At 36.9% G+C, this 13,899-nt stretch overlaps 1 protein-coding gene across 2 annotated transcripts in view; it reads right to left on the bottom strand.

The window, feature by feature from the left end:
• Nucleotides 1-1,435: 1,435 nt before the first annotated feature.
• FNDC3A (fibronectin type III domain containing 3A) overlaps nt 1,436-13,899 on the bottom strand; it is a 212,212-nt gene continuing 199,748 nt past the window's right edge. For both annotated transcript variants that reach the window (XM_080659488.1, XM_080659489.1), the window contains 3 exons: nt 13,442-13,608; nt 11,955-12,082; nt 1,436-3,988 (listed from right to left, as the gene is read on the bottom strand). In XM_080659488.1, coding sequence (XP_080515614.1) covers nt 3,674-3,988; nt 11,955-12,082; nt 13,442-13,608 — 610 coding nt within the window. In that variant the 3' untranslated portion in view covers nt 1,436-3,673. The remainder of the gene's footprint in view (nt 3,989-11,954; nt 12,083-13,441; nt 13,609-13,899) is intronic.

The following is a 13,899-nucleotide window of genomic DNA, read 5'->3' as shown; positions in this document are numbered from 1 at the left end:
GGGTATTTTTTAAGAAGAGGAAGAAGAAAAAGGTAAAGGTAAAAATTATGAACAACAAAGTGACAACAAATACATATTTATCAACAAGTGAATCTAAAAATCAAGTGAATAAGAAATCTGATGAACAGAATAAACTGGTGAATATAATAGAATCAGGGGTATAGAAAGGAAGTGGACTGACAATTCTCGGGGAGAAAGGGGTGTGGGGTGTGTGGGAAGAGATTGGACAAAAATCTTACACCTATGGATGAGGACAGTGGTGGGGGTAAGGGTATGGGGTGGGAACCGGGTGGAGGGGAGCTAAGGGGGGAAAAAACAGGAACAACTGTAATAATCTGAACAATAAAGATTAAAAAAATAGTAAAATCTGCAAACCATAAGTGAAAAGATTATAGCATTGATCCTAGACAAGATTGTAGAATGAACTATCCAAAAGATACGTTTTTAAATAAATAGAAAAATAATAATAATAATAATAAAAGCATCAGGGAGAAAATGAAAAGAATATTTAAAAAGCTCTTTTAAAATAATGCATTATTAGCATCTATGTGATGGCAGGTGGTTAGGTTTCAGGATGAAAGATGTTAGGTGTTGGGGAACCATTACTTTGCAGTCTGTTTGCCTGACTGAGCCACCATATACATGGGATCCTCCTGCAGAGAACTTATGATAGTGAGAAGGTATTAATGTTGGAAACCAACCCTGGGAATGCTCGGGAATACTCGAAACCAGGGTATATTTCCTTGTTCTAATCTAGGGGCAAAAGGATGATGTGCAAAACTGTAAATCAGTATCAGTCTTTTCAAGGCTGGACTCATACATGGCTGTTTCTGTGGATTGATCCTCCACAAAGTATCTCCTCACCAGCTTAGATTTTAAATTTTATTGTGATACCTGCATTTGTGGCAATTAGAGAGCTACTTAGAAGCAAAGTACCTAGTGAAATGCACAAAATAAAGTCACTATGATAAAACTTCTAATTTTATTCTTTAATCTACTGGTATTTACCTTCTTGAATATAGGTCCTTAAATTTGTTGAAGATTTGAATAGCGCTGGGAAAATTGTAAGACCATTGCAAGAGTGGTCTTAACATTTTCTAAAAGAGGCAGCGGCCCTGGCTGGCATTGGTCAATGGTTAGAATGTTGGCCCAAGGACTGAAGGGTCGTGGGTTTGATTCCTGGTCAAGAGCAAGTACCTGGGTTTCAGGTTTGATCCCCAGTCCTGGTCCAGGTACGTGGAGGCGGCAATCAATCGATGTGTCTTTCTCACATAGATGTTTCTCACTCATTCTCTTCTCCACCCACCATCTCTCCCCACCCCCCCACATCCCTTATACTTTCTCTAAAAATCAATGTAAAAAAAATGTCATTGGGTGAGGATTAACAACAATAAAAAAGAGGCAGCAAATAATATACATGAATATAATGAACATATCTCAAAAAAGAATGATACCACTTTTATTTTGCATGGATTTTAAAGATATTTTTGCTACATAGTTTATGTATTTTTATGAGATAATATTTTTTCATTTGTATGAAGTTCAACCTTATACAATTTTAAAGTGATATGTTTGGTAGTGTATCTATAATCTTTAAAAAGTTTAGAGTTTTTGGAATGTACAGTATATGAGGTAAAATCAAGATTACATTAAAAATTGTTTTCTCTTCTGCACTAATTTTGCAGTGAGGTTCAAATGGCAAATACACTATTAAATGACATTTACTATCAAAAATAGGAGTTCATTTCCATTACTATGAAAAACATAAGCCACTGTAAACTGTCACAGTGGTACATTTTACCATTTTAGACATTCAACTATTATAGAAATCTCTGGGCTATTACACTCAAACTCATTTGTACTGCCAAATGTGGCACTTTTAAGAAGTTTCTAGAAAACAATCACAATCACTTGTTTTTTGGGAAGTTATCAGCCTATACATAAGAGATTAAATTTAAATAAAATGTAAACATACAATATATTATATTGACAGATCATTCTTACCACTTGGAAAGGCCAAGTTTATCCATTTCTTTTTTGAACAAAGGTTAATGTTTTTTTCTACGGCATGGATCATTTGACATAAAACAATTACAACACATGCCCATTCTAATATAAGAGAAATTCTTCAGAGATCTTCTAAGTACAAAACATATGTCCTTTATCAAGACTGACACAAGTGCTTAGTAATCACTAAAATGCTAACTTCAGCAACTAAAAATTAGTGATTCACTATCCTAAAATTCAAATAATAAATTAAAAAGGCTAGTTACAAGTGTTTTACAGATAACAGATGTGATAAAACAAGAATTTTAGAAAGTTTCATTACAAACTGTATTATTACTGGCAGTCATTGACATCTATGCAAGATGTACAATGTGATACTTGTCAAAATACAATCTGATCATCCAATAACTCACAAATGCAAGCTCACAAAACATTAATGAATTATGCAATTGCAAAGTGCTCTAATGCAACATTAAACACATGCAAACAATTTGGAAGTATCCAAACAGACATTACATTAAACATTAGTTTTTTAAGAAAGAAAGCAGTTTGAAGTTTACTGGTGCAAATTAATTGTGTCTTTAAATTTGGTGTTCCAAACAAAAAGGTTAGATTTGATTATGAATTCTGATGGTGATGGCAGTAGTTATGGAAGAAGCAGCAAAACTTATAGGAGTTCTTAAAAAATGAGCCTATACCAGATAGATGAATGTGTGTGTGTATATATTTCTACACTTGGTATGTATAGTTTATTTATATGCCACATATGTACATGTATGTCCTTATACACATACAAATAGTTCAAAGGTTCACAAAACCAAATTAAATAGGTTTGAAATTCAGAGCTGACTATGATTACTTTAAAAAAAAGTAACTATCTAAAAGTCCTCTGTTCTTTTCCATATTCTCAAGACCTGAAGGGGTGCCTTTTGAGTAAACATTAAATTAATTTAGGCCAAGTAAACTGTCTGTGCTTTCTTTAAGTGATTTATCTGTGAATTCATGAAAATATAGTGTAATAAAGAACTCCACATTCATCAAACAAGTGGTTCTTTTTTTCATGCATATTCTTTCACCGTTTTTGTTTGCTAAGCTCCTCCAGTTATTCATCATAATCCCATTTACCAAATAATTAAGACAAAAGAGGAGGTAGAAATATAGCACTAGATTGCTTTCACAGCATCAGACTTTTAATGTTTTTATATAGCATGTTTTAGTGTAAATTTTAATCATTCTAAATCATTCGCTAGGTAATAATCTTTAAAACAAACAGATCAGGTTGTCAGTGTTACACTCATGCTGACTGGTCAAAATATCCATTATGTTTTCTTGCCTCTTAGAAGGTTTGTTTGGCAAGAAGACATGTAAAAAAGACAAGAAAGAAGAGAGAAAGAAAGAAATAAAGGACAGGAGAAAAATAGACAAGGGAAAAAAAGCCACGCCCAAACCAAACAAAAAAAACCCCCAAAATTGCTATTTCTGTGGCTTGCATTCTAATGAGGTGCAAGCCTCTACCTAACAATATAAGCACTGAAAATGGCAAAAATGATGTACTATAGTCTCAATGCCAGTGCTAAATGCCACTGTTTTGGAAAAGCAATACAGAAATAATTTTAGTACATGACAAAATAAAATGTAATACAGTATTAAAAATAAAGTTATATTTTCACTTGATTACAAAATATTGAATGATAAAGGCAATTAAAATGGAAAAGAAAGCAAACAGCACAAGGATAACGGCTGCACACTGCTCGTCACTAAGTGCTCGCCGGGTCCTGGTGCTTTGCACAGTGTCTCTGTTGGTGCTGGCTGGTGGTTCAGTCCTCTGAGAGATGAAGAACACTGTTGTGCTGTAGGGACCTACTAGGTCCTGATGCCCCACAGGGTCTTGGCACTGGCGAATGGCACACACGCGGAAACGATATTCACAGTTCAGCTGAAGGCTTGAATACCGGAATGAAGTGTCGGGACCCTTGTAAATCTGTGTGTGAGGTATTAGAAAAAGAATTACGTGTGGAGGATGGGAAGAAAAATCTGTTAAAATTGGCTAGTTTCAGAATTATTTTTAAACATGGAAGCTGCTATTATCTTTCAAATGACATTTAAAAAATAGATATGGGATAAATCTGAAAAGTTACAATGTAGGATCTACCCTCACAGAACTTGTAGACCAGTTAAGAAGTGAAGATGTACCCCAAAGTAGCTGGACAACAGGCAAAATCAGCCCACGGGCATGTCCCTGGTTTCCTCAAATGTAAGAAGTCCAACTTTTGTGAAATCTTTCCATGAAAGGAGGAAGTATCTTACCTCGTTCCCTCATTATATTTTTATATAACTGGTTTTGTACAATTTCAAATATATGTTGAATGAAACAATGAATGAATAAAGAGCTTTCTATAGGTGTCTATGGCAAATCATTTAATAGACTTTAAAGAGAAGAGATCACTTAGAATCACAGAATTGGATCTTAAAACACGAAGTCCTCTGCCTTAGAAGGGAAATAAGAATGAAATTCCATGAATTTTCAGGAGTGTGTTCTAGGGATTAAGAGAATATGTATTAGAATTGGTCACCCCTGGGTCCAAGCTGTGCTCTATCACTTTATAGTCCATGTGATCTTAGACCCCAATTACCTTAGTATAACAAGCATAATAGTAGTTATCTTACATGGTAATTGTGATAATGAAATAAATTACTACTTGTTAAAGCACTTAGCACAGTGCCTAGCATATAGTGAGTGCTCAATATATGAAGCTATCATTTCCTTTAATGAGTCCCTTCCATGATTCTGTATGTGGGAAAACCAAGGCTCACCGTGACCTTCCAATTGAGTTCTCCCAGCTAGCTGGTGGGCTGTAAGTCAGATTAACCAAAACCTGGGCTACCATTCTTTCAAGCTATCTTAGCTGCCTCAATTATATCTGTGTTGTAAATTTAATTTTTTAGCATACTAGTTTGCTCCAAGGGGAATGAGGTAAGAACTGTCTCATTTTTGTGTCTCTAGAATCCAGAATGTAACAGGTACTAATAAAAGGCAATTAAATTAATGAACTATTGATTATTTTTACTTCAAAATGTATTATCAGTGGATGCTGAGTGTGTGTATATATAACCTTTATTTAAAGAGGTAAGCTGTAAGATGAGTCTTGAAGAAAATGGTGACTCGGCATTAGTTTTGAGGATGCAGATGAATGTTCTGAGTGGGAATGCAGAATAGGTTCATAATTAGGCAATGGTAAAAGGATTAACTTAATTCAGAAGGTTGCATTAGGCTGCCGTGTGAAACGGCATATATACAATGAGGACAATTTTGTAAGAGTAAAAAACAGTATGTATTTATCTAATGGGTACAATGGGTGATATTTATTTTTGTCTTTAAAATTTTCTTTGCTTTCCATTTGTTTCCAAATAAACATAGTAATATGGTTAGGAGAAAAAAACTCAACAAGTGGCATGAAGGTGATAGGTCAGAGATATGACATAGAGGAGGAATATGTTAATACACTAGTTGAAAATTTCGGTTTGAATCCACAGGGGCTACTTTAGGTGTATATTTAAAAAGTGTTTTAAGGAATCCTGATTATAAGGCTGAGGGAGAGATTGAGGGGGGTGGGCAGGACAGTGCCTCTTGTGTATAAAAGCATAAGGTTATGAGCCCTTAGCATAGCTTTTATGGATCATTTTTAGAAATGACTATTATTTAAGAGTTAATACCCCCTAACCCCTAATTCTTCCAACCAGGGGTCCTCAAACTTTTTAAACAGGGGGCCAGTTCACTGTCCCTCAGACAATTGGAGGGCCGGACTATAGTTTTTTTAAAAAAACTATGAACAAATTCCTATGCGCACTGCGGGCCCGGGATGAGTCGGCTGCTAAGCAGGACAGGCAGTGGCACCTGGCGGGCCAGATAAATGTCCTCGGCGGGCCGCATGTGGCCCGCGGGCCGTAGTTTGAGGACCCCTGGAAGCTTAGGCACTAAAGTGAAGTTAGTGTTTATGACGCTGATGAAATAAGAAAGAAGTTGGGGAGGAGAGATCGGGAGGGAAGATGATGATATTTTCAATTTTGTGTTTTAGATGTTAGGAGGATATGTATAGAGGGCAGTGGTTCTCAACCTTTCTAATGCCGCGACCCTTTAATACAGTTCCTCATGTTGTGGTGACCCCCAACCATAAAATTATTTTCGTTGCTACTTCATAACTGTAATTTTGCTACTGTTAATGAATCGTAATGTAACTACCCTTTTATAAGAAGAGTGTGGCAAATATCAATTAGTGCAGATTTACAGTTAAGACAATGGAAGGTAAGAGATTATTTTCACTTCTCATTTTAATTAAGGAATACAGACAAGCCTGGCCAGCATGGCTCAGTGGTTGAGCATCGAGAGGTCACAGCTCGATTCCTGATCGGGGCACATGCCAAGGTTGCAGGCTAGATCCCCAGTGTGGGGCGTGCAGGAGGCAGCCGATCAATGATTCTCTCATCATTGATGTTTCTATCTCTCTCTCCCTCTTCCTTCCTCTTTGAAATAAAAAAATATATATATAAAAAAAGAATTACAGACTAAACCAAAGCTTGTGAGGTTTGTGCATGTTTAGCTGATCAAGAACTTTGAGATAGTATGCCAACTGCAACATAATTTTATAGGAAAACTTTTAAAGAAAATTGAGACTCCCACAAATTGGTATTTGTCTTTATTTTAGCTTTCTGAATATATCATAGCCTGGAGGAAATATCAGTTGTAGAACTAGGGTCAATAAAAATTTAAATCATATCTTGCCCGTTTATATCTCTTTGCAGGTTTTTATACCCACATTCTAAAAACTTATTTGGTTGGCTAGATTTATTTACCAAATACTTTAATACTAAAATTTCAAAATAGTCTTATCTTTTAAGGATACATGTACATGTTTACTATCAAAGATAACCACTTTTGAAGCTGTCATTACAGAGGAACAAATTCTGTTTAATTAGTTTTACTTTCTGTGTACATTACATATCCATACCTGATTTTACATTGAAGAATATGCACAGTATACATTATTTATAGCAGTAACTATAAGACAATGATTTCAGCACTACATTACTTTTAGACTGAGTGAACTTAAACTTTTTCTTAATATTTAATATGCATTTGATTAAACTTAAAAGTAATTATTCATAATGACACATAATAGGGCATATGCTGTCATATAATTTGGCACATATGGTCACCTGTGGTCCTTCTATAATTTATGCATATGCTATTGCAAATAATTATTTTGTAGTGTCATATACTGTCATATAATTTGGCACATATGGTCACATGTGGTCCTTCTGTAATTTATGCATATTCTATTGCAAATAATTATTTTGTAGTGTCAATGCATGACAAGAACAGTAAAAACCCTCACAAAAAAGTGATGATAGACAAATAACCACATAGCTCTTGTCTCTACCATTACTCCCCTTTATTATTGCTGAGGGATTTGTAAGTGAACTTGGGGCTTTTATTTCATTTATTTAAAAATTTTATTGATATTTAGAGGGGAGGAATGGGGAGGGAGAGAGAGACATTGAAGTGAGAGATCGAAATATCGATGGACTGCATCCTGCAAGCTCTCTACCAGGGACTAAGCCCACAACCCGGGCATGTGGCCTGACCAGGAATCAAACCAGCAACCTTTCTATGCACAAAACAATACCCAACCAACCGAGCTACACCAGCCAGGGTAAACTTGGAGCTTTTAGAGCAGTTCTTAAATTTATTGTGCACAAGCACCACTTGAAACAAACAAAAAGAGTAAGTATTGTGGATCCCACTTCCAGATATTCACGTTCGTTAGCTCTGCAGGGCACTTTGAGGAGCACTTTTTTGAGAATTTAAGTTCAGAGAGGCAGAAGTTGTACAGAATCCAATAGGCCTATGTTCCAGTACCCATTCTCTGACTGCCAACAGTATTCTGATTTTGGATGGGTGTCAAACTCTCCCTTACCCAGGCTATGTACTAGGAGAAGCTGGCCTGCAGTGGGTCCTGGTTGGCTTGAACCCTGGCATAGTCACTGATCCAGGGATGGCTTTGTAACCCTAAGTGTGCCCCTGCCCAATGTGAATAAGGAAGAGTAAGTTCCCTATGGCTAAGGGCAGCACTGTTGAGAGAAACCCTGATGACTTCATTGAGTTTCTGGATCAACCAGTCCTGAAGCCTGACTACCTTCAGCATTCTCCCTAAGAGGATTTACACTTAATTGCTTATAAAAGCCAGTTTGAGTTGGTTTTCTTGGTATATGCAACATGAGTTCTGACACAAGAACTGCCTTAGCCACAGACTCTCAAGTGGGGTTGATCTGCTTTGAAAGTGGCTCTATTGTCCCCCAATATTTTCATTTCACCTTGTTATACCACTTGAAATGCCATTTTGGTTAAAACTACTTGTTTTTAAAAGCACACACACTTCCAAGAAGGTTTAAGAGCCAGCAGACACCTCACTTTTGGCATGAATTTTCCCAAGAGAATAGTCTTTCTTTAATGCCAACAAGGTCAGCTATACTGTATATATGAGAGTTGTATGTGAGAGGGAGGGAGGAAGGAGTCAGAAGGAGAGTATAATTTTAGAGAATGGGGCAAGTCTAGGTGAGGTGCTGTTCAGCATGCAGGGCACAGAGCCGCAAGAAGGCAGCAAGGGTTGGTGAGAGCCACTGACTGATCCAAGAGGGATAAAGAAAGAGAAGAATGCAAAGAAATCAATTGTTGTTGCCCCACTAATTTGCTTCCAAATCCTCAAGCCTAGCAACATTTATAGGTTAAACAGGGTTTTAGAGGCTAGTCTAGAAATGCAACCACCAATTATAAATAATAACGCCCCCTTCTTAAAAACATCAACAGTTCTTACTGCTATAGAATAAAGATCCACCTAGATCTGGCCCCCTCCTCTTCTACATACTCCATTTTTAGTCATACTTGAGAGTTCATAGTTCCTCCTAAGCTCACCAGTCCCCCAAAAGACTCACTTAAATATTCTAAAGTCTATCTAGAATAAAGCATTCCTTTTTATAAGGTAAATATTTATCTTCATTACTTTTTATTTGTTTGGCTAAATAAAATGGCATGTTTATAAAATTTCTGCTTGCTTCTTAAATTTAATTCTAAACAAATTTTTTGAAATCAGAACAGTAAGTTAATAATACAGCCCCCCATAATTCTTCATATGTAGTATTAAATACATGTGTTGAGTAGCAAATAAATTTTAAATAAAATATCAAATTCTATGGATAATATTGAATTCTTAAAAAAAGACTTTCAAGAGACTTAGATGAGCATACATAAAATGAAGTTTCTAAGGAAATTAGTATTTTAAGTTTTACAGTGCTTATAATCTAAAATAAGTGAAAGTGATGATAGGGTTTAGCTTTTAAGTTAAATTAGAATTAGCATTGCTCTTTATTAGTGATATGTTTATTAAAATTCATTTACTACTCAAATGTGGGGTCCCTATTTCCTTTAAACAGGTAATACAATTACATTTTCTTTAATATTAATTTTGCTTCCTCCTTGGAAGGAAACCTGCTTATCTGTAAATAACATTTAAATCTAATTATCATGTCAATTTGCAGATGGCTTAATAAAGAAAAACAATCACATGCCAAATTTAATATGACTCTTTGGGGCCTTTTGTATTTTCAGTTAAGAAATTTCACTTCCATACTTAAGAAAATTTGAGAGAAAAAAATGTATTTTTTATTGGAAAATATTTTATTATTAATAGTTATAATGGAAGACTGAAATAAAGATGAATGATTGGTTTTCTAGTGGGGAAACCTCCCCCCCCCCCAAGATGAGATACTAAAATCCAAACAACACAGTTTAAAAGCTCTCAAAATCAAGGTTGACAGCAAAAAATGGAAAATCAGATGAAATAAATATATAAGTTAAATTAGGCTTTTAAGTTGCATAACAAGTTCTTTATCTTTGAATTTTTTTTTAGCAAGAAGTTGATAATTCCTCTAGGCTTCCACATTAACTGTGTGTATTATGAATATTACTATTATTGTAAAAGCCTCCATAATGGTCTCTCTGCTTCTGTACTTGTCCCACTCTAGCCAAAATGACCTTGTGTCTAATCATGTGACAACTCTGGTCTAAATCCTCTATTGGCTTCTCATTTTACATGGAGTAAAAGTCATAGTATGGCCTATAATGCCCTACATGACATCCACACCACTCATAAAATCCCCCACCCCCTTGCCCATTAACTACCTGACTTCATCTACCATTCTTCCCCTTGCTCACACTGCCCTAGCCATACTGGCCTCCTTGTTTTTCATTAAATTTAACAATCAGGCTCCTGCCTTGGGCTTCTGTACCTATTGTTTCCTCTTCTTGGAACACTCTTCTTTGGGTCTCTATTCACATGTCACTTAACTCCCTGTATCAAATAACACTAGCTGCCTGTCCCCCCAGTATTCCTTTACCTTTTACCAAGTTTTATTTTTTCTCCAATGCAATTAACGCTGTCCAACATATGATATACTAATGTGTTTTGTTACTTTTAGTATCTCTATTTCTACTAGAATGTAAGTTCCATGGAGGCAAGGACTTTTTATTCAGTGTTGTATCCTGGGTGCCTGGTACAAAGTTCAATAAATTCTTGTCAAATGAATGAACATTCTGTTTAAGTGTAGCTCACATCCAAAAGATTTTGGATCCTGAGACACTGTGTAGTTACTAATGTTTGGAACATTTTAAGTACTGAACAACAATTTTTTTTTTCAATTACACATGACATACAATATTATATTAGTTTCAGGTGTACTGATTTAGACATTTATATAACTTGTGAAGTGATCATCCCGATAAGTCTAGTACCTGACACCATACATAGTTATTACAATACTAGTGGCCAGGTGCATGAAATTCGTGCACATTAAAAGAAAATTAATTAGAAGAAATATTTTAATATTGCTATTTGCCCTTTCTCTATAATAAAAGTGTCAGAGATGAAAGAAAATTAGTAAAATGTATATAAAATCTCCCTCCTGTCAGAGTCTGGGGCATGCCGCAGGACCTAGAGTCAAGTCCCCGCCCACCACCCACATGCACTTCGAAAACGCAGGAGACCCAGACCTGGCTGGCCCCAATGCATTGGGTGAGACCCAGACCCGGCCGGCCCTACCACCGTCAAGCCCCTCCAGGCGGAGGGTGCAGCCTCAGGTCCCCTGGCCTGGTGCCGGGTGGGGGGTGTAGCTTGAGGTCCCCTGTCAAGCCCTGCCAGGCAGGGGACGCAACCTGAGGTCTCCTGGCCTGGTGCTGGGGCAGGGGGCGCAGCCTGAGTCCCCCTGTCAAGACCCGCTGGGCAGGGGGCGGGGGTGCAGCTTGAGGTACCCCAGCCCAGTGCTGGGGTGGGGGGCATGGCCTGAGGTGTCCCAGCCTGGCGCTGAGGCGGGGGGTGTGGCCTAAGGTCCCCCATCAAGTCCCACCAGGTGAAGGGCACAGCCTGAGGTCCCCCGTCAAGCCCAGCCCCCTGGCGCCCCCCCCTGCGTCCCCCCCACTGCCCGCCCGCCCGCAGTGTCATGTCCCTAGCCAGGGATGCAGGCAGGCAGCTTCACCTCAGCGCTGGGGGCAAAGTCCCCGCCCCCGTCCCTGCCCACAGACTGGTCGTGACTGGGACACTGTAATGGACAAATTAGCATATTACCCCTTTATATGTATAGAAGATTACTGACTATATTCCCTATGGTGTACTTTTCATCCTGAGTCTATTCGTTTAGCTGTCAATTTGTACTTCCTAATCTTACCTTTTTTACCTCCAACCCATTATCTGGTGACAAGCTATTTATTCTCTGTATCTATCAGTTGAACAAATGTTTTTGCATTAGGAAGATAAAGACAGTAAAATCTTACATTGAAAAATTCATAAAAATGAGAAAGGTAAAAGTATATATCCACAGAATTATATTTTGGCACATACCTGTTTGAATTCAGAATCCTTTCCCACCATAACTTGAAGACTATAAATAATTGGATCACCTTTCATTGGCTGTAAACACTCCCATGTCATTTCACAAATGTGATCATTTACTTTCTCTATTTTGGGGGCTGTAGAGAGCAAAAAATAAAAATAAAAATCTGCTCTACTTAATTTTTACTTGGAACATTACACAGATACCTGTCTTAATCAAAATCAATAAAACTGTAAAACTTAAATATTAAGTTGAAATAAACATCAGTGGATTTTTGAAATTTGCAGAGAAATGGTCAATAGTTAACTCTTATTATCTTCAGATCATAAAATCTACAGATACTACAATGGCTAGACTGACTTAAAGATCTGTTAAGGTAAGCACTATTTTATTGTGTTAAAAAGCCCATAGAGGGGTATATGGCAGTTAAAAAAAAAAAAACGACTATGGTACTTTTAAGAGCATAACTAGAACATGAAATTTATAATTTAATCTAAGAGGATGAGCTGAAAACTACCCCTAGTTCTTCAACCACATATGACTGTTTCACTCAATAGGTGGGTACAAAGGGGTCAAAATCAGCAATCTTATTAAGGCTAAGAGACACTAAACTGGATGAGAGAACAGAAAAATGACTCAGTGGAACTCTGTCAACATTATTAGAAACACTATTCAAGAACAGTCCTATTAATTATGGATCTGCTTAACAAATGGTATATTCAAGTACATGATTGAGAACACTGTATTAGAAGTCTTTGTGATTTGTCCTCAGAGTGTGAGGAAATTCAGTATTTTTGGCTAAATGCACAAAGTACAATCTTGCTGCAGTCACTTTAAAATAAGAACCCCTCTGAAAATGATTTTAAAGATATATGTATATACAAATGTGTGTGTGTGTAAATTTGATTTAAAGATTCAAATCAACTAAGAATTTATGTTTTGCTTAACAAACAACCCGGCTCTCTCCCTAAAATAGAAATGAATGAAATAACAATGACAACGCAACCAGAATTTGTGATTTTTTCCCCCTTTAAGTAATAAGAGCAGAAACAGCTAATGGCCTTATTAGAAAACCAGCCTATCTACTATTCAATTTAGTATTTTTTAAAAATATATGTTTTCATTGATTTTTAGAGAGAGAGGTAAGGAGAGGAAGAGGAGAGGGAGAGACAGAGACAGAGAGAGAAAACCATTGATATGAGAAAGAAACATTAATCGGTTGCCTCGTGCATGCAACCCAACTGGGGACCTAACCTGCAACCTGAGCACATGCCCCGACCAGGAATAGAACAAGTGACCTTTCAGTGCATGGGATGATCTTAGTCAACTGAGCCACACTGGCCAGGGCTCAATTTAGTATTTTTATGTTAGATTAATTTAAATGTTGGACATATACTGGATGAAAATTTTAATAACAGTACATAAAGCACTTGACGAAAATGAATTTAAAAATCATTTGTTATTAAAGAAAATAACTTGAAGATGTATAACTTACCTTTCAAGGCAGCTGGAATAGATTTTGTAGTAGTGAAAATATATTCTTGGGAGAGAGGACCTTCCCCTGCTTCATTACAAGCTTGAATACAGAATTTATAGGATGTCGACTCATTAAGTCTTTGTACTTTGTATGTATGACATGGACCTCTGTATAAGGATACAAACCTAAAATGGAAAGGAGTCATTAAAAATAATCCTTGAGCCCTAACCGGTTTGGCTCAGTGGATAGAGCATCGGCCTGTGGACTCAAGGGTCCCAGGTTCGATTCTGGTCAAGGGCATGTACCTTGGTTGCGGGCACATCCCCAGTAGGGGGTGTGCAGGAGGCAGCTGATCGATGTGTCTCTCTCATCGATGTTTCTAACTCTCTATCCCTCTCCCTTCCTCTCTGTAAAAAATCAATAAAGTATTTAAAAAAAATCCTTGACTACATTATGTTTATAAAATACTAATTGGG

Source organism: Plecotus auritus (genome assembly GCF_963455305.1).
Source record: "Plecotus auritus genome assembly, chromosome: 3".
NCBI lineage: Eukaryota > Metazoa > Chordata > Mammalia > Chiroptera > Vespertilionidae > Plecotus > Plecotus auritus.
This window is presented reverse-complemented; position numbering and strand designations above follow the sequence as displayed.